This window comes from Hippocampus comes, unplaced genomic scaffold (genome assembly GCF_001891065.2).
Source record: "Hippocampus comes isolate QL1 unplaced genomic scaffold, H_comes_QL1_v1.1 scaffold22, whole genome shotgun sequence".
Taxonomy (NCBI): domain Eukaryota; kingdom Metazoa; phylum Chordata; class Actinopteri; order Syngnathiformes; family Syngnathidae; genus Hippocampus; species Hippocampus comes.
The window spans coordinates 5,435,213-5,460,841 of record NW_017806175.1 but is presented as its reverse complement, the minus strand read 5'-3'; the positions used below and the strand labels follow the sequence as shown (position 1 = coordinate 5,460,841).

Below are 25,629 nucleotides of genomic sequence, written 5' to 3'. Positions count from 1 at the left end.
TGTGGTTAGTTGTGGTATGCAAATTGATTTCTTGTTTGTTATTGTTCGTATTTAACTTTTTGTTTTTGCTGAATGCCCCCGATGGGAAGTTAAGATAACAACTGCTGGTCAAAAGGCACATTTATGAATTTCATTAGAGAATAACCGGCGATCATTTTGACACAGTTTTAACCTTATGTACAGTTCTGGTCAAATATGACCCGTATTGACTGATGATCTGCACCCTTGGCAATACATTTCCATTTCCATTTTCTTAAAAACATAAAAATCAATATATTAATGTCAGACATACTATAAACACATGAAAAAAAGATTCATTGTATAATTGTAATGTAGACCATTATTACAAGGATATTTTTGGCTTGGGTCAAAGTTGAAAAGTGAGCAGTATGTAAAGCGCTAATGGTAATAAACTAGCTAAGCCTTTTGTTTCTATCACAAAAGTCGATTCTTTGGTTATTTCGGACTGTTATCGATGATGGAACACTGTCAACTGGGCAGCCCTTCAAGTTTGAACATTTCCGATACAAGAACAAAGCAGTGCCTCACTTTTGACGCCATCCCGTCATCGCCGGGGCAGCGCCCGATTGATTTTTACTGGTGCCCATGTGAGTTTCTGAGAATGCAAGACTTCACGTGGGCTTCATGTTATGCTCAAGCCTTCTGATTCCCTTGTGCTCGTCCTATCAGGCGCTCGCGTGTTGCTGACTGACAAATGACTCTCATGTGATTTTGCTCGTTTCGCATACCCTCCAGCGCCGCAAATGACACAACAATCCCACAACACATGATTTCCTCAAAAATAGTAGCCCTCATTAAGTCAAAAGGGTAGGAACTGTAATCATCTCAGTTCCTCAATGCTATCGTTGCGTCATGAAAATATTAATGGCTGAGCTCCTTTGAACTCTGTTGCTTACCGAAACAGCAGCACAGCTTGAATCAAGTGAATCAAAGTGTGTCGAGCTCTATGCACAGGACCAAATGTTGTGCCTTCCTTAGCATCTTTATGCTAGGGGAAATTAGCTTCGGGGTTTCTTCGTAGCGTCGCATCAGCAATTAGGGTTTCAAGCCATGGTAAAGGTATCAATTTGGGTTTCAAGTTAGGTTTCCAAACTAGGAGTAGAGTTTTAGTCTCAAGCTAGGCTTTAATAAAGTCCCAAAATTCGAAATCAAGAATGCTACGCAACAAGCAAGCTAGCTGTAGTTTGACGTCAAATTACGGTGAATGTGACACAGAGTTATTGCGGAATGATCATGTGTTCATTTCCTCGCCAACCGTGTCGCCGTTCAGGCGTTCATGGAGGATCCGGAGCCAGACGAGGAGTTTCTGTGCTGCGCCAGGAACGGAGACCTGGACGCCGTTCGGAAGCTCCTCGCATCCAAGGTGAGCGGAGAGAGCACGTTGGACATCAACTGCAAAGGTTGGTCATGATAACCTGGATGTTGTACACTCTATTCTCTTTGAGTTTGCTAACCAAAAGATCACCACCCTGTGTCCAAACTACGGCCCGGGGGCCATTTGCGGCCCACCGGCTAAGGTTTCAAAGAAAGTTTTCAAATTAGGGTTTCACATTGTGTTTAGGGTTTCAAGCCTTTGTTAGAGTTAGGGTTTCAAGGTTCACGTTCAAATAAGTATTTGATTGTCAAAGTATGGTTTCAAATACGGGTTTGGGCTTTAAACATTGGCTAAGGTTTCTGTCAGTGGTTGTTGTAATTACGTTTTCAAACATTGGTTAGGGTTTAAAATTTGAGTTTCATGCCTGGGTTAGCATTTCAAACAAGCGGTAGGGTTTCAAATCAGGGTCTCAAGGCAAGGATGGGGTTCAGAAGTAGGGTTTCAATCAGGATTAGGGTCTCAAGCTATGCTTAGGATTTCATCCCTGGGTTAGTGGTTTTAAGTCGAGGTGAAGATACCAAGCCACGGTTTGAAAGTCAAGTTTCGATTTAGGCTTTCAAACAAACGTCCTGGTTTCAAATTACAGTTTCAGACAGCGTTTAGGATTTGAAAGTAAGATTTCCAACCAGCCATATGGGATGTCTGATGTTGTCTGACCGTCATCTCTAATTGTGTTGACGTTGCAGGTAAGAGTAAATCAAACCGGGGTTGGACACCTCTTCACTTGGCCTCTTATTTTGGACACACGGACGTGGTGGACGAATTACTGAAGGTTTGTTCTTCCAAAAAAAAAAATAAGACAATGACCAATGAGGTGAAAAGGTTAAAAATTTGCGCGATTCTCTGAAAACAGGCGGGGGCGGACGTCAACCTGCCGAACAATGTTGGCGACACGCCACTTCATAAGGCTGCCTTCACAGGGAGAAAGGTACCCCCGACGCATGCGTTTCGCCAAAGCAATCCATTATTCAACCGGTTGAATCATCCAGGAAGTTGTCATGCTGTTGCTGCGCTACAACGCCAGCGCGACCGTTATCAATGGAACGGCTCAGATTCCCAAAGACGTCACTCAAAACGTCGAGATCAGAAGCATGCTGGCGGGTGAGACGGAGACGACGGCTTCGCTTCGAGCGGCCCAACGTGACTCAACTGTCGCGCGGGACCGTGCGGGGTTGGGCGACTCGTTTTCATGAGAGGCCAACCGTCTGCGACTAGTTTTGGTCCGATTCCGATTTAATTCTGATTGTCCGTAAAAAATGATTACAGTAGAGTAGACGTGCAACCTCAAAACATCGGATCTGAGCAGATGTGCAGCGGAGGGACGTCACCGACCGTAATTGGTTCGCGTTTGTTCAGTTCAGTCACGTTTGGTCACACATGCACACACATAAGTGCGCACCGAGGACATGTTGACCAAATTGCAAATCGTTTTGTTTTTTTTTTTTGTTGTTTTTATACAGCGGTCGAGAGGACGGAAGAGCGGAAACGTGAATGTAAACTTCTCGAAGCAGCGGGAGAAGGCGACATGGCCACTTTGAGCCAGCTGGTTTGTGTTTTATGCTGTTTCAACACAAGGTTACGGTTTCAAGCCGAGGTTTCAAACTAGTTTCCGGTTTTAAATTTAGGATTCTAAAGTAAGGTTTCAAGGTAGGGTTATGCTTCCTGTCCACATCATGCCACATCCTATGTCAAACATTCCTTCCATCTATCCATCTGAGCCGTAGTGCGCCGGAAATGTCAGCTATCACGGCTCAGTTCTTCACACGATATCAAACACCTTGGGGGAGTTGGCAGAACCATCTGTGTTTGCTCATTCTCTTTTATTTAACTTTTATTTAACTCTGTGTGTGTGTGTGTGTAGCTGAGCAGCAAGACGCCGCCCAACCTAGATTGCACTGACGTGCTGGGCAACACTCCGCTGCACTGCGCAGCCTATCGAGGCCAGAAGCAGTGCGCCGCCGAGCTGCTGAGGGCCGGAGCCAGCACCGCTGTGAAGAACAACATCGGTAAGGACCTGTCAGGATGGGACACCTCTGGAGTCGAATGTCTTCAAACGGTCCCTTTTGATGTTTGCTCAAGCGGAATTGTCAAGGGCAGTTTCTATTAGCGCGTCAACCTCACAGTGCAGAGATCAAGGGTTCGATCCCGGCTCCGGCCTTCCTGTGTGGAGTTTGCATGTTCTCCCCGGGCCTGCGGGGGGTTTCTGCAGGTACTCCGGTTTCCTCCCACATTCCCCCACAAAAACATGCATGCCAGGCGGATTGAACACTTCAAAATTGTCCCTAGGTGTGAGTGTGAGCGCAGGTGGTTGTTTGTCTCTGTGTGCCCTGCCATTGGCTGGCAACCGGTTCAGGGTGTCCTCCTGCCGGAAGACAGCTGGGATAGGATCCAGCATGCCCCGCAATGAAAATAAACGAGATCTCCAGAAAATATATGATAATGACTGCTTTTAAAGACGATAATATAGCGATGCTTCGCTGTGTTCTTTTTCTTTCTGTCTGATTAAACGCTTGTTGCTAAGTGATTGGCGCCTTGACTCAAGAAGCGATGATTAGGTGAGAGGCCTAACAGTGCTAATTAGCCTTGATGCCGATTGAGGTTTTTTTCTGTTTATGTTGATGACGGCGACGTGTTTCTGTCAGGCCAGAATGTGTTGTGAAGCTGGGTAAGGTTTCAAAGGAGGTGTCTAAAATCGTATTTCAAGCTAAAGTGAGGAGTCCAAAGTAGGGTTTTCAGACAGGGTCAGGATTCCAAGTCTTTCTTGTTGATGTGACGTGTTTTTCTCAGGTCAGACCGTGTTGCAGTTGGCCAGCGACGCGGCCATGAGACAGCTGCTTGAAGGCAACACCCGCCGTGTGAGTCTTCACACCCAAAGCCAACACTTTGACCGCTATTGTGGTTTGGTTTGTTTTGTTTAATGGCGTTCCTCGTCTTTACAGGGGATGAGACGCCACGCCAAGAAGTTTGAGGGACTCCTCTGGAAGGTGAAGTTCATCAGAACCTCGGACGCCATTCAATAACTGCCGTTTGTGGATTTCATTTGAAGGTGTCAACGCAACAGAATGCCAATACTGATTTTAGGGCAGACTTTCAAGATAAATTTTGTGTTCAACAGTATGGTTTCACAAGTGGCGTCGTAAATTAGGGTTTCAAGCCTGGGTTAGGATTTCAAAGTAGGATTCAAGCCAGGGTTGGAGCTTTTAAAATAAACTTTCACGCCTGCGTTTAATTTTCCAGTCATGTACATGTGACATGACATGGGACCTAACTGGACCTCAATTCACCGACGTGTGAGGATTGGCCTGGTTCGCTACATACATTACCAAGCAGGAAACATCCATACTATATACTGTATGCTTTGAACAACAGTTGATGGAGCGCACTCTGAAAGTACGTCAATAGAACATTGATTGCTCCATTTTAGTGGGTTCAATGCAAACATGCGCATCATGAAAATGTGTTGCGCAGTCGCCTATCTGGTGTGTACGCCTGTAGCCTCACTTAGCAGCCTGCGGAGCGGCCATTGATTAGCGTAATGATTGCGTAAACACCGAGACAGTGATGAGTACGTGAAGTTTGACGAGATTACCGCAGGCCTCGCAGGCAGATGCGCGCGTATCTGCGCCAACATGTGCCGGTTAGCTGCTCAATTACTGAGCTTGTCGGTAAGCTAACGGTAGCGCTTGCTAGAGCTGTATTGTTTATAATAAAGCATGTAAATGAAAGTCAAGACATGAAGAATATTTTGATAAACGTTCAGATTCAAATATTCATATAAAATAAAGTGTTATTTTTACTATTATAAGTAGCAGTAGTAGTAATAGTATTATACAATATCCACACATTTAAAGTGTGTCAAATGACAAAATAAGAAAAACAAGATTGAAAGTAGTTTTGCCTTTCAACCACCTCCTGGGATCATTCGGAGAGCAAAGAGAGAATATCTCAGCGCTTGTCCAGAAATGTGCTGTCGCTGTCACAATGGAGCGATGGTACTGATTCCTCCCTCGTGTGTCGTCCCCGCAGAGCTCCAGATTTTTGGGCTGGCGCTCCTACTGGGTGGTTCTTCAGGACGGCGTTCTGTCCTGGTACTCCAAACAGTAGGTGTCGTCTTTGACCTTGCTCGCCTTTTGATTAGAAAGATGGCCACAAGCGGCAGACAAGTGGAGAATCCTCAAAGTCAAGTGCCTGAAAAGTGATACTTCAGGGGAAAGTAACAGAATATAACTTTGGAAGTAGTTCAAGTCACCTTGTTGAGTCTGAATGTATCTGACATTTATTTGCCCTACCTAAGTATCAAACGTAGATTTCTGGTATTCAATATACTTGGAGCGAATATGAAGTTTACACACCCCCTAATCAAATATCAGCTTTTTGTGATATCAAGAAGTTGTAACCGAGACAAATCATTTTTCGTACATTTATGTAACCTACTACATAACCCAGCGGTGCCCAATTCGTGGCACATGTACCTCTCTGGGGGGGTGTAAAGGCATTCCAGGGGTTCCGTGAGCTTTTAAAATACATTTTAAAGCCATGTGAAAAATCCTTTAAAAATAATTGTTCAATTATGTCAATATTTCGGAAAATGAATTTGATACACAGTAGGCTAATTCATTTCATTATCCTAAAAAGCCAGAGTCACCCCCATTCCAGAATGGTTCGAGCCTACCTGTCAAATGCCGCTGAGCATCAGCTGCTAGTCTGTCTCTCTCACACACACACACACAACAGTCTGAAAGTAAATATATAATTGAAGAACACCTCAGGAAATATTTTGTCTGATTTTGTTTTGTAATGCAGATGGTATTTTACATTTGGGTAAATGTTGTGAAGTAAAACATGAAGGTTGCCCGACATGTAAATAATGACGTCAAGTACAGATATGTGAAAATTCTACTGTAGCACCGTGTCGAAGTGTCTCCACTCCGTTAGTTTTCAGGACTGTAACGAGTGGATTGGAAGATTGTTGTCAGTTGTAAAGCGTGTGCTGACTTGTCACTCTTTGGCTACTGCTGGTCCAGGTCTGATGCGGTCGCCAACATCAAGAGGCAAGGATGCAAGTCCCTCACTCACGCTCAGTTTCTGGTGAGAACTGTCCCCTGGAAATGGTCCTTTTTTTATTTGTTTTGCTCAAATTGGAGCTTCAAATAAGGGAGTTCAAATTGTAGTTTCAGACGTTGGTTATGGTTTCAAAGAGGGATGGGCAAGTGCTGATTTGGGATCAGGGCGATACCGGCCTTATTTTATGGTATTGTTTGAAAGTGCTCTATAAATACAGTTGAGTTGAGTTGAGTTGAGTATTGGGTAGTCATGGAGGCTGCCAACGGTCGGCTTTCAAATTAGAGCCTTAAGCAATGGTTAGAGTTTCAGGCCAGGGTTAGGGTTTCAAATGAGGTCTTCACGTTAGGGTTTTAAGGTTCAAAAAGGGTCAGAGTTACAAATCAGTTCTGAATGTGGGTTTCGAGCACGTGTTAGGGTTTCAGATTAGTTTACCAAAAATGGTTAGGCTTTAAAACATGGGGTAGGATTTCAAAGTAGCGTTGCAAGTCAATCTTTGGGCTACACAATGATCGTGTTTTATTGATATATAATAATAATAATAATAATAATAATAATAATAATGGTAATACTGAGCTAAAAATAATGATGGATTGTATTTTTTTGAATAAATATATATTTTTTTATACATCCATGTTTTTGTTTTTTTTCTTGATGTTTTTTTTTTTTTTTCATTTGGTGTTCAAGATGCGATCCAAAGATAAGTGCATCTTCACCCTGAAGTGCTTCGATGACAGCGTCCATTACTTCAAAGTCTCGTCCAAAAAGGAGCCCGAGGCGACAAGAAAAGTACGGTTTGATGATTCACTGGTTTTTACGCTTCCTCCGTCCCGGCTGATCAATTTACAGGCACCGCCTCCCGATAACGGCTTCTTTGTGACAACTTGAGAAGTCAAGGTCCCGCCGGTGCACGTTGTCACATCTGCGCTCACCAAAACAAACACGTATGACACAAATCACCTCGCATTTGGCCGACCCCCTTTCCAATTTGCTGTGACATTTGTCTGAGGAGGAAAAGTCAATGGCAGCCTTGTTTCTCACGCTTTGTACTCTGCTATTTACCAGCGTTGGATGTCGAAATTGTTTGTTTGTTTTTATTTTCATGTCAGAACAGGCTGACAACCAAATTGATTTCAATAGATGTACACTTGAGTGCCCGCAATTGCAAGGTTAACGTTTGAAATTGGGGTATTGAGATGAGGTTCGGAGTTTAAAAGAGCTTTTCAAGCCAGTGTTAGCGTTTCTGAGTAAGGTTTCAAATTAGGGTTTAAAGCCTGGGTTCGAGTTTCAAAATTTCAAAACAGGGTTCGTGCTTTGAAATATAATTATATTATAAAAATGTTTTCAAACAAGGTAGGTTAGAATTTTCACATTGGAGGCCAGTTTCAAATTGTGTTTCGGGCCAGGGTAGGGTTTCACTTCAGGTGAGTCTTTTGATTTTCTTCTCGTTTTGCATGTAATAAGACCCCCACCCCCCCACCCCCACCCCGCCATTGTCGACTCGCAGGCTTGGCTTGATGCTTTGGACGAGCATTCGGCCTTCAGCACACACTACTGCTCCCAGGAGCAGGACAGCTGCGAGGACGACGAAGACGAGGAAGAGGAGGAAGGCAACTCGCTGGGTCGGATCGCCGACGCCCTGCAGGTGGCAAACGCACACAAACAAACAACAGCAAACCAGCAATTACAGTCATTAGACAGACCCAATGTGGTGCGAGGATCACGCTGTGGAAAGCCCTGCACTCACAATCCCACTGGTGATTAGGTTTTTTGTCATTTTTTTGTTTTTTTTTTTGTCATGGCTTCAAGGGTTAGACTGAGGGTTTCTTCAACTTCAAGGGTTAGTCTTTTTTTTAGACTTTCAAGACACATCTTGAGTTTTGGATTATGGTTTCAAATAACGTTTCGGGTTTGAAAGTAGGATAGGACAACCAAGCCTAGATCAGAGTTTCAAAATGAAGTGTTAGGGCTTCAAATTTGGGGCCCAAATGAGGCTTTCAAAACATAAAGGTTTCAAAATCATGTTGCCGATGTTGGTTTGTCTCTGCCGATGCAGGAGGCGCAGGCGAGCCACGTCAGGCTTGAGCAGGAAGTGGAAGCTTTCCTGTCCGCCGTCAAGACTGACGGCGTGCCACAAGGTAACGACGACAACAATTTTTATTTCACATTTATTGAAATAACCCGGCAGGATATGAGCAGCCGCGCTGCGGCTATCATCTTCTGATAAGGCTGAGTGGCACTCAGACGAGAGCAGACCTCCACCAAGGGCAAGCAATCGGCATCGAGCAGATACGGGAATGCGCTGGCTAATATGCGGGAATTTAGGAAAATGCTCGCAAAAATCTGTCACCAAATTTTTTTCAATGAAGAAGTTTTCCACTAATAGCCGAGTGGCACTCGATAGAGGGCAAACCTCAGCCAAGGGTCAACCGCCCTGATTTGGAGCCGCACCAAATGAGTGACTGCAAAATGTCAGAATATACGAAATGTATGGCAAAAAAAAAAAAAAGTTTAAAATTGGTCCATTCCACTGTTGCCCCGGTTCAGTTCTCCAGGAGTTTTCCTCCTTCACGATGGAGAAGCTGCAGGCCATCCACAACCTGTCGGGAGAGACCGGTTCCTACATCGCCGTCTGTCTCGGACTGGTCTCCAAACAGGAAGTGGTGAGTTACGTCGCTACACACTTCGTTCAATATCGACAACCGACAACAAAAACTGATACAGAGAAACAATGCGTAATCACTTCTCATTCAAATGAATGGAAATGCCAATAATCTATTCCACCAGCCCATCAAACACCAACTAAATATTTTGTTGTGTGTTTTAATGCCCCTCCAAACAAAAAAAATGTTTAAAAAATTGTTTTGTACTGTCTAAAAACATATAATATTACCTGAATGAAATTAAATTACACATTATACATCGTACTTCATGTATTTTTTTGTGCGTCTCTTTCCAGTGTGCACACGTTGGCCACCAGGGGTCAGTATAATACATGCATACCTATATACTTGAAGAAAATGTCACAATAGCTCAGTATGCTGCAGTGCTATGCTAATGATGTCGCTTCAAGGGTTTTAACTAATGCTACGTTGATGCTATTTGTTATTTGTATGTGTTAGCATTAAGCTAGCCGAGGCTACGTGGTAGTTTTAAATACACATGTAATACTTCTGTTTATGTTAAGTTTAGCGCTAAGTCATGACGTTGATGCTAATTCCTTTAGCCCACCTTTGCTGTTTTGCGTTGCGTGTTAGTAGCTAGCGCAGTTTGGACGGACAAGGTGATATGGTTTTGGATTCAATACACACACACCATGTCATTTTCTTGATTCTAAGCTTAGTTTTGTAGTAAACTTCCAACTGGGCGTGCCCTCTTTTTTCCACAATATCTGGAGGTCACTATCACCCAAACCGTTTTTTTTTTTTTTGTTTTTTTTTTAATTGAGCTCTGGTGTTGTTCAGCTGTGCCTAATGAAATGTCCGTTTCAGTCTCGCTGCACACAAACACGGCTAAACCTCTGATAGTGTTTGTTTCGAGCAGATCGGCCACCATCTGCAGCGACAACGGTGTCATTCATGCCTCGTTTCCAGAGCTTGGTGTTGGGAAAGGAAAAAAAAACCAGGAATGAATTAGCTTGCTCATTAGAGACCAAACAAGCTGCCAGATCATCCAGCGGAAGAGCCGGATTGCAGCTTTCGGAGTTCTGACACCTTGGCCCGGGCCTCCTCGGCTCAGCTGGGCGAAACCTTTTCAACCGAGGCGTGCATAGGCATAAAAGGCACACAGTCCCGCCTCCTCGGATTTTCTCACAATTAGGCTGGCTCTAAGCAGAAATATGCCGAATATTCTCCATCTCGGCACCCGCATACACGACGCTGCCGAGTGTGAATGAAGCAGCGGGGTGTATATTCAAAAGATGGGGAATCATCTCCAAACCGAAAAGAAATTCACTTGTTAAAAAATGGCCTTTGTCCTCATTGAACTTCAGCATTTTTCTTGTAATATTACATATATTCAGAAAATATGTCTCCAGGCTCTTAATCTTGGGATTTTTTTCATTGAAAATGAACAGCTTTTCAAAAAAAAGCATTTTTTTTCGTTAGATTACAATTTGTCAAATATATGCAGTTTATCATCTAGAAAAGATGATTACTTCAAATTTGAATGCCTTTTAAAATTAAAAAAAATGTCCAAATATGAATCGATTCATTCTGAAAAATATAAAATATTTGATCGAAGAAAATGTCACATTCTCGTAATTTTACGGCCTTAGAATCATTTTTGAATCAGACTTGTTTTTATTATTACAACTTTTCTACTCTTAAAATGAACAGAAAAAAACCCTGCAACTTTTTCCCTTGTTTGTTCAAAATATTCAAATTTTATCTCAACAAAAACATTTTCTTCTGAAGATCCTGAGTCGTTCTAAAAACTTTACTAACTTATCTCATCAACATTTGGTTCTAGTCTTATAAACAGTCTATAAAATAAAAATAAAAAATCTGCAGCTTTTTGTGATGTCATTGCTGCCAGAAAGCAAAGCCTACGAGAGCATTTGAACTTGATTTGGAGCCAATTAGAGGCAATTAAAATGGAGGCAGGTGTTAGCTGACTCCCGTTTAACAATAATTTAAACATTTAACTTGAGTTTAAATGTGCTCTGTTCAATCGGAACGTAGTCTGACCCCTAGTTATAAAAGGGTGTGCACTCTTGTGCAACCACGTTATTTCAATTGTTTATTTTTAGTCAAATCAGGCAGTTCAACAGGGGTGAGTCGACTTTTTATGTCCACCCTACCTTTCCCTCTTTTTCCCCTCTCTTTTTGAGTGCTTGCGAGGCCTTCTTTCCCTGTTTCACCTTGTCTGAATGTTCCATATGTGGAGGATCCCAGTTTGGCCCCAATACTCCCTTACTTGTTTTCACACCATCCGGCGAGATATGTTTTGGTGGGCAAAGTGCTGCCGCGATGCTTGCTATTAGCCGGGCAGCTCTGGCTAATGCTCCGTGTGTGTCCATTACCCGTCATTTGATCTCCACTGCTGCCGATGAGTCGTGTTACCGGCGCAACGTAACGGCGGCCGCCATTACGCCTCGACGCCCTCAGATCCGTCCAGGTCTCGATGTAATGATGGCGGGTTCAGCCGTGCTACGCTCTGACCGGCTGCGGCACTTTTCTCGATGTTTGCAAAAGTGGCAGGAGTACTGGCACTCATCTTGAACAGGGTTATGAGAGGTAATGAAAACAAACAAAAGAGCTACAACAGTAATTGAAAAACAAAAAACGGGTTTTTGTGAGCGAAATAAAATCAAATCGAAAGCGCTTTTGAAAAAAAGTGAAAAATAACTGAAACTACATCTTATGTTTCCGAAAGTAACTAAAACTAAATGTAATAATACTGTTCTTCCTTTTCATCTTTGCTACTTAATATCATACATGGGCGTTCAAGGTTCATTGAAAATATATTGTACATACAGGAAAACATTCATTTGAGAATTTTATTTTACTACATTTACGACATACAATTCCTAGTGACTTTGTGTTTGTATTTTTTTTTCATCTTGCACTCGACAAATGCTCAAATTATTTAAAAAAATTACAACTAAAACTATTAAAAGCTAAACTAATATGACACACTTTCAAGATGTACAGTGGAGCCGTGGTGGTTTTCAACAACCAAACAAGTGCCCAAAGAAAGACCCAGCTTGCCTAATGTTTACGCTAATTAATGTCTACGTTGCTGGGCTTTAAGTCTTTCTGCAGTGGATTCAAGAAAGATACTTCAGCGACAACATATAGACAGACAGGGAACAGTACTCAGTCCTATATTATTTATTCTCTGCATAGAGCAGCCAATATTAATGGGGTACTGATGGGCTGAGCGATGAGTTGAAGTGAAAAAAAAAGTGTTTTTTGGATTTTATATTCAATCATATTGTTACTGGATGTTCTTTATACCGAACACAATCATAGAGAGCTGTTTGTGCTGTTAAAAAAATATGTTACAATATTTTTTTTGTTGGGTTGTTTGGAGAGGCTGGATCGGGAAAGATAATTGGCAAGGATTTTTCATTCAATGTTTGTTTTCCTCTCAGTGTATGCACGGAATACAGGATAGCGTTTCATTGTGGGTTTGCAGGTGCGTAGCATGAAATTGGAGCTGGAGGTGGAGAAGAATAAGATCCTGTCGGAAGCGCTCCAGACGCTGGCCACCGAGCACCACGAGCTGGAGCAGGTGGTCGTCAAGGGCTCCAGCGGCCTCAGCGACGATGAGTTCCACGACGCCGTGTCTGGTCAGTTTCATAGGATGAAATCTGATTTTATTCTAATATTCTGAATTTCTACTTGAAAATATGCAACTTATTATATTTTTTAAAATTTGACTTCAAATCATTTTTTTTAATTGAAAAAATGACTTGGAAAAAACACTTTGATGCAGTGTTTCTTTCTTTTTTGTGAAAATGTATCACCTTCATTGAAGAAAAATCTGAACAAATATTCTCGTCATATTACATCTTTTTTTTTTCTTGAAAATATGTGCCTTCTAACTTTATCATAGTGATCTAACTTTTTTAATCATTTGATTTAATCATATTTTATTTTTGTAAGATTGCAACCTTTTTCACATGTATCCAATTTGGTAACTTTGAAAAATCCCATTCATGCTCATCATGTTATATGTTTTCTCTTTTTTTAATAATGAGATTTTATTCATTTTCCCCACAAAGTTCTTACCAAAAAAAAAAAAAAACTGTTCCGGCAGGTTCAGACTCTGAGCTCTCTCTGAGTGGCTTTGAGACGGTGGCGAGTCGTTCCTTCGAGGAAGAGGAGGAGGAGGAGGAGGAAGGTGGCGTCATGTTTGGCAGCAGCAGCAGCAGCAGCAGTCGCCTCGACAGCATGGCGCAGGGTGATCGCCATGGCAACGACCAGCAGACGCAACCCAATGGGATCACCAAGTACAGGTCAGCGGTGCACGCTGGCGTTCCAAATGAGATGCTCAAGTCTTTCATCTCACACACACACACACGCACACACACACACACACACACACACACACACACACACACACACACACACACACACACACTCTAAATCGACCTAATTTAGGGGAATATTATGAATATATTACAGAATGAAGTCATCCATCCATTTTCTAATCCGCTTATCCTCACGAGGGTGTCGTGGGTGTGCTGGAGCCTATCCCAGCTGTCTTCGGGCAGTCGGCGGGGTGGATCAGAGACGTCATGCTCAAAATGTGTACACGGCTGCTACAAGCTAAGTTTGAAAGTAAACAAGAAACTGTGGCGTCTATTGACGAAAAAAGAGAGTGGTTCACTTCTCTTGTCCCATGTAAATCCGCTTCCAGTTCCAAGGGCCGACTCTCACGTCCAAATATGCATCCGTGCTGCACGCCGACCCTCCTCTTTCCTCATCCTCAGCCTCACCAGCCATCTATCCAGCCGCACCAGCGCAGACTGTCCAACAGTGCCAACATCTCCGTTGAACAAAACGCAGAACTTTTCTCGAAAACATACATTTTTTTTTTAGATTTAAAATGTATCTGTTCTGTAGCATTATGAATTTTTCCACAATATGCAACTTTAAAATCTCCAAATACCCGAAAAAACAAGAATTAACAGCTAACTTTATTTTTGGAATTATGATTTTTATTTATTTATTTATTTTTTGGGGGATGATTACTTTCGAAATTCCTCATCACCAACTTCGCTCCTCTTATTTATTTCAGCCACTTGGCTCTTTCCGCTTGATGCGCTGAATAATTTACGGCAGCGGTGCCCCCGAAGAGCGACACGGAAAGGACAGGTGTCTTTGTCTTAACTGTTTAAATATTGATGCGGGCTCGGCGTTAGGCGGGAATCAGTCAGCTCTGTTGACCGCTCCTTGCAGGTAGCTTTTAATGAGCCAGCTCAACATGCACATACTGTATATGCGTCATGTCAAGTCTGATGCAACAATATCCATCACAGTTATTTGGACAAATACTTGGTAGCAAGCCAGCACTGCCATAAAGACAATAACTTCAAGAAACTGCTCATGGCCTGTACGGTATATTCCTGGTTATTCTAGAAGAATTGTTGTATTTTTTTCTTCTCTGCAATTATAATAGGTGTCACATACTGTAGTATGTCCTGCTAAGCTAAAAGGACGCGTTCTCCTTTAGGCCACTTTTGTGCTGTCTCAAGGAAATCAACACCTCGATGGGACTGAACTTGAATTTCATTGAAAACAAAACAGAAGTTGTGGTGTTTAGTCCCAGTGGTCCTTGTACATCCGACCCTGTTGATTTGGGCCACCTATGGTTGTTTTTAAAAGTGCTCGACAAATGAAAGTGAGTTGAGTTGAGTTTTACGCAGATTTTCACTTTTTGCGGGCTGGCCCGGTCCCTATCCGCTGCATTAGAAACCTACATCCTCATAAAATTGCTCCGGTTACGGTTCCCTTGAGACATAGGGAGGAAATGACCCCACAAAACAGCGCTCAAGTATAAGACTGGGGAAACTTTGTCTGGAAATTGAATCACTGCTCTGGGTTTAGCAGCGGCTTCAATTGCTATTCTTTATCCTTTGACAGCGTTGCAAGAATGGGGTAGACCTGGCTGGCCCAATGGACATCCTAGGACTTATAGCAAAGCAGGCTACACATCATAGAAGCACCATCAGGTTTTGTTGCAGTGGTGTCACTCAATACATGAAAAGTCTCCTTAGCAGGCCAAGTTTTAAATAAGATAAGACGCCTCCAGCTGATGTGTGTCTGTGATGTTTAAGCAAATAAGAGCAGTCAGATGAGTCATTTTCAGTGTCAATCATCGGGGATTGTGTTGAAAGCCGAGTATTCAAGTGGAAACACTCAAATCAACTTTCTCAATCAAAATGAATGGCAGGACCATTCATCCATACTTGCCCCTGGAAAAAACAAAAAGAAATGTTTGTAACTTGATTTTTAATGAGAAAAATAATCTGTGACAGTCTTGTACTTTATTTTAAAAAAATACAGGAATCATTTAATATCACCTAAAGAATTCAAAAGTTTATGTATCGCGATTTATTGTTTTCAACGGGCCTTCTTGTCATGTGCCCTTCTCGACCACCGGGGGCAGTATATAATCCAAAGACGAAAGGCAGGTGGTGCGTTTTAGACCTGGGCCTTTGTAATGCATTTTTTTTCATAAAATAAAATACACTGAAATGAACAAAAACAATTCTGAATGAATATGATTTTTCTTCATTTTAGCACAAAAAATAAATATTCTTGTCATACAGCCGTTTCTTGAAATTGTGTGATTTAATACCCTCCCAACAATCTGATTTACCACCTGCATAGTATTCAGAAAAAAATGCACATTATGTTTTCTTTTAATGCATGTATATTATGGTTTCAGGACAAGTTTGCCTGCACCCATGTTTTCAAGAAATGACTTCAGCATTTGGAGTATTCTCAGAAACTGCATCGGAATGGTGAGAAAGTATTCTCAGCATGCAAGACAATTTATTTCATGACAGCTGTGTCCTGTATAACTTTCCTCATTTGGCCCCTGTGTAGTCTGGCTGGATTGTTTTCATCAAAGTCGACTTAAAAAGTTTTCGTGAACTAAAGACGGGCTGAAACTACCACCGACACAAATGACTGAAATGTGACTAAAACTAAGAAGCGTTTTAATCCAAAAGACAAATTTTAAGATGCCTGCCAAAAGCAACACTGCTTAATGAACCTCCCCCTCCCCGGCGTGGCTTCCAGGAGCTCTCCAAAATCACCATGCCTGTGATCTTCAACGAGCCGCTCAGCTTCTTGCAGCGCCTGACCGAATACATGGAGCACACGTGCCTTATTAGGCAAGCCAACGCTGCCATGGACTCCCTTGACAGGATGAAGGTAAAGAAGATCCCAAAACATACGAGCCCAGTCAGCAAAATAAACAGAATGCTGATTGCTCAACCTTTCTTGTCAGTCCGTAGCGGCCTTTGTGGTGTCTGCGGTGGCATCGCAATGGGAGAGGACGGGCAAGCCCTTCAACCCGCTGCTCGGAGAAACCTACGAATTGGTCAGGTGAGGGGGAAATCAATGCAGTCCTTGAATCCGATGTTTCCCACCCTTTTTTGAGCCAAGGAACACATTTTACATTCAAACAATCTCATACTAAACCGTCAAATAAAAATAGCACCGCTGTTGTTTGAAGGTTTTTAATCACCCTCTATGGCAGTTCACATTATATGTTAGCATTAAGCTAGCAGACTTTCACCATCTGAGTTGTTTGAACATTTTGGTGTTTAAATATACAATATTAAATTTGCGGTTGCAGAATAGAATCACTTTTGCATCTATGTTAATTCATATTAGCATGCCTATGGCGCTTCACATGATATGTTAGCATTAAAGCTTGGACGTATGCTATCTCCGTTGTTTGAACATTTTGGTATTTAAAAATGTACATTTTAATTTTCTTTTGTTTTGTGTCAATTTTACAGGAAATTTCAACTAAGATTGACCAAAAAAAAAAAAAAAACAACAGATTGTGCCTCTTATTGAGAGAGCTTTTTGATTCCTCAAAGTGATGTTAAGAACCATTTCTTGATCGCGAGAGTGATAGCAGGCTCTCAGGAATACCTTTCAAAGTGTGTTTTAGTAAGTTTAAATGTGTTTTACGTGTGTGGAAAAAGTCCATTTAGTTTTAAAATGTTTTTATCGTCACAATATTTTTTACTTATCGCGGGTGGTTCGGAAACATACTTATTCACAAAGTCAAGTTGAATTTTCCTGTGGAGTCTTTTTCCTCAGCAAAACTCAAGTCCTAAAATTAAGTGGGATTCATGTCGCATATGACTGGAGTAAGCCCTCCGTCTGAGAATCACTACTTGAATGTCATCAATCCAGGGAGGACCTGGGTTTCCGGCTCGTATCGGAGCAGGTGAGCCACCACCCTCCCATCAGCGCCTTCCACGCCGAGGGCCTCCGGCAGGACTTTGTCTTCCACGGCTCCATCTACCCCAAACTCAAGTTCTGGGGGAAGAGTATGCAAGCCGAGCCTCAAGGAATCCTCACGTTGGAGCTGCCCGAGTGAGGACGGCTAAAATTCACCACCGCGTCCTTTCGCTTCCTAACGTGACATTAAAAGGCTTTGGTTTGCTGCACAGGCACAACGAAGCGTACACATGGACCAACCCCACGTGCTGCGTGCACAACATCATCGTGGGCCAGCTGTGGATTGAGCAGTATGGATGTGTGGAGGTGATCAACCACAAGTAAGTAGATCTGTGTCAGTACTGATTCAGAGATGCGATTGCTATTGCTATTGCTAATGCTAACCACAGCAGCGGCTGAACAGTGAATGAAAGTACCGGCCACCGTTTACGCCCTGGAGGCGTTTTGCTCTTTGCGTCTGTGTGTTTTATGCAGAACTGGCGAAAAATGCTGCCTCAACTTCAAGCCATGTGGTTTTTTTGGCAAAGAACTGCACAAAGTTGAAGGCTACATATTGGACAAAAGGTACACAGACATGAATCAATGTTTGATAGTGAATATAAAAAGCAGACACGCGCCTGCCTTATGTACATAGAGTGTTGTGACAACTGACTAGTTTCCGCCATTTTTTGTGCGATCGTGTCGCGCAGTTATACACATATACGAATGCATACATACATTTACATTGTATTTATTGGGAAAAAAATGACTTTGTTATCATAATATTGCAACTTTGAAGGCGAAAATCTAACTTTCTATCTTTGAAAAAAATTACCTCTATATTTGCAGATTCTAACTTAACTTCCTATAACATACGAGGTTTTGAACTTTTTTTAAAACTCAACTGTCACGCAAACCAGTGTCTAAATGAATGTGGAACAGCTTGCTGTTTAATTGCCGCCATTTGTCAACATCCAAAATCCTTTTCATCGTCTTTTTTAATCACACTTTATCATTCCTCGTGTACTTTCGTTATTTACGAACCCTTGTGCATCGTTGGGGAAGTGCCGTCGTCATCACTCTCGCTTTCAAGTGATTCAGATTAAAGACTTTGCAGCGAATCCAACTGGTGCTTATTAAAAGCGAATCCAAATATCCTCATGCTCCATTTTATTTCTGAGCCGACGTGATTGAATGTGCTTTAAGTATACTTAACTGAAATCATTTGCAAATCAAAACCGGCAGCGTGAAGTGCTTTGGCTGGACTCCAACCCATATTATTAATTAACGCACAATTAGTCAATCATTTGACTTGAGACACGGCTCTCCAACGTCACGATCTGAATTCAATTTCGCGACTGCAAGAAAAGCAGCCAAGTGGGATTAAAAGAGGAAAGTGAGAGTTACGCGGAGCACATGGCGCGCTGGAGAATGCGAGATTAAAATGCAACGTTTTGGGGGGGGTTTGTTGAGCAATTAAAGCCGTCGACTGTGATATCACCGCCGAATGCGTAAATCTGCGATATTCCTTGGTAAGAGGCGAGGCGTACACATGCTGACACGCCCGGGCAACAAAGGCTGATAAAGACACATGTGTTGTGTTCACTCGTCACTGACTAGCAAGCAAAATTCTCACCTTGTTTGGAAAAAGAAGACAAACTATTTATGTTGCATTTTTCTTAAAAAGGGAAAAAAAAAAGATATTGATGTCGCACCTTCCTGGAAAGAAGCACAGAACTATTTATGTAGTTGCCCAAAAAGAAGACAAACTACTGATTTTACAGCTTATGAAAAAGAAGAAGATCTCAGTCAAAAATAAGAGAAACCATGACCATAAATTTGCGCTTGTCGTAAAAATAGCAACTGTTGATGTTGGACTTTTGCAAAAAGAAGACTAAACTATTCATTTTGCATCCTCCGAAGGAAAAGATAAACGATGGATGTTGCATTATTAATGGTGCTTGCTGTTTAAAAAAAAAAAAGACAACCTATTGATGTTGTACTTTGCTAAAAAGAAGACAAACCATTCCTCATTCACTCTCTTAAGATGAAGAAAAACTATTGCTGTCACATCTTCCCAACAAGAAGTAACCTGTTTATTTATTCAACCAAAAAGAAGAGAGACTACTGATTTTGCGCTTCACTCAAAAGAAAACAAACAATTGATGTTGCAATTTCTTAAAAAGAAAAGATAACTATTGATGTTGCATTGTTGTTCAAAAAACAAACAAAAAAAGACAAACAGTTCATGTTATGCCTGGCGAAATGTTGCACTTTCCTAAAATGAAGAAAAACTCTTTACTTTGTTCCTAACAAGAAGATGAGCGCAATTAAAATTCATAATAGGAAAGGTAGGCAAGTAGGTATAAAAAGGAAAGAAACAAAAACAGAGAAGCAGATGGTTGATTGGGAAAGGCCAAAACAGCTGGGTTTTATTATTTGCTTATTATTCTTTATTTTTTTTCTCGGCACTTAACCCAGTTGACCGTGAGACCGCTACCGATCGTGCATTTGGCGACATTCCTTGTCGAGAGCCACAAATGCTGATAACGACAGTTACCTTGCGTTATCTTGCCACCGCCGAGCAAGTAAAATAAGCAAAAAGAATGACTTTGGCCGCGTGTGCTTTCATTTTGCGCCCAAAAGCAAAAAGAAGCTGTGCGCGCTGTACGGCAAGTGGACCGAGTGCTTGTACGTCATCGATCCTGCTACCCTGGAGGCTCACAGGAAAAGCGACAGGAAAGGAGAAGAAGGCAAAAACACCAGCAGAAAGGTACAGTAACGACTCCGCAATGCACTACTGTGACCCGCATACGATCAGAAAAAGCCTTGAGTGCCTGCACAGGCCATGATTGAGGTCACATGTTAATGTTTGTAAGTGTAAATGAGTGTTTCTGTTAAAAAAATAATTAAAAAAGTGGAGCTCGGCTAGCAGACGATCTACTGATGTTGCACTTTCACAAAAAGAAGACAAACAATTGGTGTTGTACTTTCTCAAAAAAAAAAAAAGACAACGGATCATGTTGTGTGTTCTTAAAAAGAAGACAAAATACTGCAGTTGCACCACAGGTTGACAGGTGACTGCTTTAAGAAGGGTAACCCCTTGAGAGGCCCCATCAAATTTTCGAGGGGGTCCTTTCAACGCACAAATAATGATAATTTTCAACGCACAAATAATGATAAGATGCAAAATAATGATCACAAATTCAAAAATAATGATAGTATGCAAACTAATGATGAGAAATTAATCCAGAACTATGCAGAACAAACACAGACATACTTATACCAAACGCGCTCACAAACCCACTTTCCTAAAAATAGGGCAGAGTATTGATTTGCACTTCCCTAAAAAGAAGACAAATTACAGACCGTGCATTCCTAAAGTGAAGACAACTTATTACTGTACTTGCCTAAAAAGAAGATAAACTCTTGATTTGCACTTGCCTAAAAAGTAGAAAGGCAACTGATATAATTAAAAAAAGAAAGAAAGAAAGAGGCAAACTGTTGAAGTTGTGCTTTCTGAAAGAGAAAACTATTTCTTATCACTTTGCTACAAAAAAAGACTATCTATCTTAAAAAGTTGCAATTTCCTCAAAAGAGGACCCTCTATTGATTTGCACATCCCCAAAAACAAAGACAAACTGCTGTTGTCGTCCTTTGCTAAAAAGAAGACCACCTCTTACTGCACTTTGTCAAGACATGGAGTTAAACTCTGTCACACTTGAATGGATGTCATGTCAAAAGTGTACGCCTGCTGCCCCATGTGCAGGGTGACACCGAGGAGGACGTTCACTCTCAAGCACCCGACAGTGTGGACGTGATTCCCGGCAGCCAGCTACTGTGGAGGATCGCCCCCCGGCCGGCCAATTCACCCCAGGTGGGTTTAGAAAACGCAACCGAGAGCCCCCGTAAAGACAGGAGAAGCATGTTCTTATTAGTTTTAGTTTTAGTTTGAGTTTATATAGATATGGAGTGCTTGTTTAGTGCAAAAGGAACCCTTTCAGGGTCAGCGGTTAATACAGTGGACAGTTTATCATGTTATCAGGTTACAGGGTTCATGATAGGGTTAAAAAAAAAGGTCTCTGCAAGTAATATGGAATAGGATGATGTAAACTACAATTCCCAAACAAATTTCTTAATACTGTACAACGAATGAATGAAATGAATTGATAAAGACCAAAAAAAAAGGACATTTTAGCTATCATTATAGGTAGCAAGACTTCTCCAACCTAAAATGGCGTTTTTTTTGTAAAGTATTCTCTTTTTAATTTTATTTTGTGAACAAAAATGTGTTTTCACCATTTGTTTGAGTTGTTTCGTCAGTTTTCGTTATCTTTGATAACGCCATACCTTGAACAACAGCCCTTGAATCCAATTTACCCCCTCGCAGATGTACAGCTTCACGTCCTTCGCCATGCAGCTGAATGAGCTGCATGAGGACATGGAGGGCATCCTTCCTCGCACGGACTGCAGGATGAGGCCCGACATTCGAGCCATGGAGAACGGCGACATCGGTAACGATTCAATCGGACTCGTCTGTTCGGCAGTAAAACTGACGCAGTGGTGTCGACAATGTAAAGTATGAAGTGGACATTTATGGTGACGGTAATCATTCAGCAGATGGTGCATTTGTGACACGCTTCATGGATGTGACATTATTTCATAATGACGCCGGAGAGCAATCGTCTCATTTCCCCAAAACATTTCTACCTCCTCCCTCCTGGCTCCTTTGTCGATCTGTGTGTCTGTGTGTTTTGTACGCTCTCTTTTTAACATCAAGTGACATCTTGTCATTTCACAACTGTCACACTTTTGTAAAAAGCCCAGCTATGTATTTGCACTTTCCAAAAAAAAATACAAAAGGCTGATGTTGCATTTTCCGAAAAAATACTGTTGTTGTACTTAACTATCGATGTTGCATTTTTATATTAATAAAAACAAATAAATAATCCAATTTGCACTTTCCAAAAAAGAAGACAAACTGCAGATGTTACACTCTCCTCAAAAGATGACAAATATTGATGTTGCTCTTTCCTAAAAAGAAGACATTTGGGAGAGGCATATGTTTTAAAAACAATTGCGTTTTTAAAAGCTACTCAAAGGAAATGTTCAATGCAAACTTTTTTTATGTTATGTTATGCGCGATACATTTCTAATTCAGTCATTATGTTAAATATCCTTTTCTAGAATGTAACCTCTTCCTCGTTTTTGGTGAACCCTTAGGCCTACTACGCTACGGCATTTTCAGCTTGGTCATGACGGAAGTGCAATTTTTTTATTGTTGTGTTTTGTTTTTTTAAGGTATTACTTGGTACAAAAAAAGAATTGTTTCCCACTGGTTTATGGCATTCTTACTTTTGTTATTGTTCCCATAGACTTGGCCAGCGAGGAGAAGAAAAGACTGGAGGAGAAGCAGAGGGCCGCCCGCAAGAAAATCTCCAAATCGAATGACGAGTGGAAGACGAGGTGAGTTTGTTGAATGAATTTTTCTGCTCGGAATGGCTCCACTTCACAGGCACGCTGTAATTCATGCGAAGTCTTTCATTTGGAGCCTAAACGGACACTGGCCATCTTTGTTAGTGACAAGACAGATCGGCCGGAGTCCATGTCCTCATCTTTTTGACAAATCGGGCCATAATTGATCGTTGGTATTCACAATGCCCACTGTCGTTTGTCTCTGTTTAATGTGCTAAGATGAGCGGCCATTTTGTGTTAATTACTCCCAGTGGAAGCGTCTTTGGAGGAGTACTTTTTGGCAATGTGCTCCTTTCGCTTTCTTCCTCGTGCCGGAGCTGTATGAAAAGGTTAATTATGCTCTCGGGGGCTCAAATATGATACTTCATCCAGGAGATTGTTTGTGTAGCTCGCAAAGAAGGGCGTAGCTAGCCTTTAGCGCTCAAACTTATATAACAAAGTTATTCCAGACAGAAAAAGTTTCACGGTCAATAAATGGGTTATCAAGCCACATACACACATATAGCATCGTTTCTAAAATAGATGCCTAGAAGTGCAATTAGTCAGTTGACAGACTATTGATGATTATCCTTTGACGGATTAATGAAGTATATATACTGTATTTAATCAATCACTCCATCTCACAATTATATTAGACATGGCTTTGGCCGAGGGCGGAACACTTTTGAACAATAGTCTAAATTATACATTTCTTCAATATTGCGATTTATTGTATTCTTTTTTTCAACGTCGTCTAGCAAATCAGTTTTTTGTGATAATTTCATTGTTTGTTTTGAAGTTTGACTTGTGCTGTTTTTAACGGATTTTACCAGCCGTTGTAATTTATAGTCATGACATTTCAGAAATTTTTTTTTCACTTGTTGCTGAATCGAAACACTACTAAATATATTGCTGTATTACATTTCATATCAATGTTGTTATTATTATTATTATTATGATTATTATTATGAAAATGTTATGGGCCAGACGGCAAAAAAAACAATGACATCAAAATCAGTGCGAAGAACTCGGCTAGAAACGTTTACAGTACTTACGTCTCTGATTTCCAATTTGAAATTAATTTGAAAGTGTTTATTTACCCAATTGAAGTAGAGCTGTTAACTTACAAAGCATTTTGTCGACTCTGACGTGCAGCGTTCGATTTGACAACTTCGCGAAATTTTTACCGAATGTCTATATTTTATTTTTAATTCTTAACTAAATTGGGATATAGCACCAATAAGCTGTCAATGCCACAAGATATCAGCAAAGCACTATTTTTCTTTTAGACACAGCTATGGCCTGTAAAAAAATGAAGCTCCCCTCCTTAATTCAACATGTCTACTTTTTGTTTTTCACATCAGGGCTTGATCCTGCAAATAGTGAGTGTTGACTCTCAAGCTTTCCTCCAGTTTGTTGCTTCAAACGCTTGTGCTAAATGGATGTTTATTTCTCCTTCCTTGTCTGTTTTTACACTCGCGCACTTGGCCCAAGGTTAGACTTTGGCGACTACGTGCTCGACATGCGCGATGGGATATCACCAGAAATAATTGAAAGAAAAGCCTTTCATATCCTCCGCGCTGAGATATCATCTTGAAATGTGTCCCCCTCTCTTGTTGCGATGGGTTCCATCGGGGGAGGGATGGGGGGGCAACGATGTGCTTTTATCACTCATCCGCTCTACTTTTCATCCAGTTATCCATGTCCCCTTCCTTCTTTCGACAATATTCTTCCTATGCTTGCGTGTTTTAAATCAGGGACCGTCGGTTCTGCATTTTTTTGATGCTGAAAAAAAATACTGATTGATAATTAATAACAGTGGGCGTCGGTTCCACGTGGATTTTCGCTATTCGTGAGCTGGCCTGACCCTTATTCATCGTAAATAGTGGGGGCCAACTGTAAAATATAAGTATCGCGATACACACATGATTGATTGGTATCAATAGAAAATGCCTTTGATTAAAAAGTTTGATAGAACAAAATCAGGACGCAACCGCAGATCTGGGCATTGTGCACATTGTAGGCACCATGCTCCAAAAATTCTCTTCCAAAAATCTTGCCGGCGAGTGTGTAAAAAACAGCAAGGTGGATCACGCTCAGGAGTGCGTATGTATAAGTGGGTTGGATATTCTTGGTGAGGGCATGCGTAACAGCGGGCTGGATTTCGCCGGCTAGTGTGTGTCTTAACTTCTCGACAGTGAGTGTATGTACACTGTCTAACGGTGGTTTGAATCTTGTCAGCGGGTGCTTGTCTAACAACAGGCTGGATTCCACTGGCGGGTGTGCACAAAACAGCAAGATGGAGCTCGCCGGCGAGTGTGCGCGTAACAGTGAGATCGATCTCTCTGGCAAATTTCTTCGATCTCACTGGTGTGGGCGTGCAATGCAATGGAGTGGATCTCGCCAGCAAGTGCGAGCATAGCAATGGGCTGCATCACACTCCGACGATTGTGCGTGTTCGGTCCAGTATTTGGCCATTTCACTCGATGGGCTGGCTCTTATCGTCCCGCCAGCGAGTATGTTCGCAGCAGCAGGTTGGATCTCGCTTGTAAGTGCGTGCATGACACTGGGTTGGCTCTCGCTTCAAGGTGGCTCTGGATCTTCCAAGCTGTTATGCACAAGGGGCTCACTAAGTGAAATGTCTTGATAAATAGCAAACAGAAAATTGACTTGGTTGTGTAATTTTACACTTGGATGGGTGGGCATGAATTCACAACTATTTAGATACAAGCAATTATAAAGTCCATTTTTCATTCCATGTCGTGAGTCTTACTGCTCGTCTGCTTGTGTTGGTTGTCA

General features: G+C 41.7%; 1 protein-coding gene across 3 annotated transcripts in view; it reads left to right on the top strand.

The window, feature by feature from the left end:
- osbpl1a (oxysterol binding protein-like 1A) overlaps positions 1–25,629 on the top strand; it is a 28,090-nt gene that overhangs the window by 1,737 nt on the left and 724 nt on the right. The window contains exons 2-27 of one of the 3 annotated variants that reach the window (XM_019897130.1): positions 1,292–1,421; positions 2,083–2,168; positions 2,250–2,324; positions 2,386–2,497; positions 2,857–2,942; positions 3,258–3,402; positions 4,184–4,251; positions 4,336–4,380; positions 5,423–5,496; positions 6,421–6,484; positions 7,145–7,246; positions 7,965–8,102; positions 8,514–8,595; positions 9,005–9,120; positions 12,599–12,752; positions 13,223–13,421; positions 15,860–15,935; positions 16,216–16,350; positions 16,427–16,524; positions 17,350–17,532; positions 17,610–17,717; positions 17,872–17,961; positions 20,023–20,149; positions 21,146–21,253; positions 21,767–21,890; positions 22,752–22,842. In XM_019897130.1, the coding sequence (XP_019752689.1) occupies positions 1,298–1,421; positions 2,083–2,168; positions 2,250–2,324; positions 2,386–2,497; positions 2,857–2,942; positions 3,258–3,402; positions 4,184–4,251; positions 4,336–4,380; positions 5,423–5,496; positions 6,421–6,484; positions 7,145–7,246; positions 7,965–8,102; positions 8,514–8,595; positions 9,005–9,120; positions 12,599–12,752; positions 13,223–13,421; positions 15,860–15,935; positions 16,216–16,350; positions 16,427–16,524; positions 17,350–17,532; positions 17,610–17,717; positions 17,872–17,961; positions 20,023–20,149; positions 21,146–21,253; positions 21,767–21,890; positions 22,752–22,842 (2,810 nt within the window). In that variant the 5' untranslated portion in view covers positions 1,292–1,297. Of the gene's footprint in view, positions 1–1,291; positions 1,422–2,082; positions 2,169–2,249; positions 2,325–2,385; positions 2,498–2,856; positions 2,943–3,257; positions 3,403–4,183; positions 4,252–4,335; positions 4,381–5,422; positions 5,497–6,420; positions 6,485–7,144; positions 7,247–7,964; positions 8,103–8,513; positions 8,596–9,004; positions 9,121–12,598; positions 12,753–13,222; positions 13,422–15,859; positions 15,936–16,215; positions 16,351–16,426; positions 16,525–17,349; positions 17,533–17,609; positions 17,718–17,871; positions 17,962–20,022; positions 20,150–21,145; positions 21,254–21,766; positions 21,891–22,751; positions 22,843–25,629 lie in introns of those variants that run through there. The other 2 variants (XM_019897131.1, XM_019897132.1) reach the window with 2 other exon arrangements.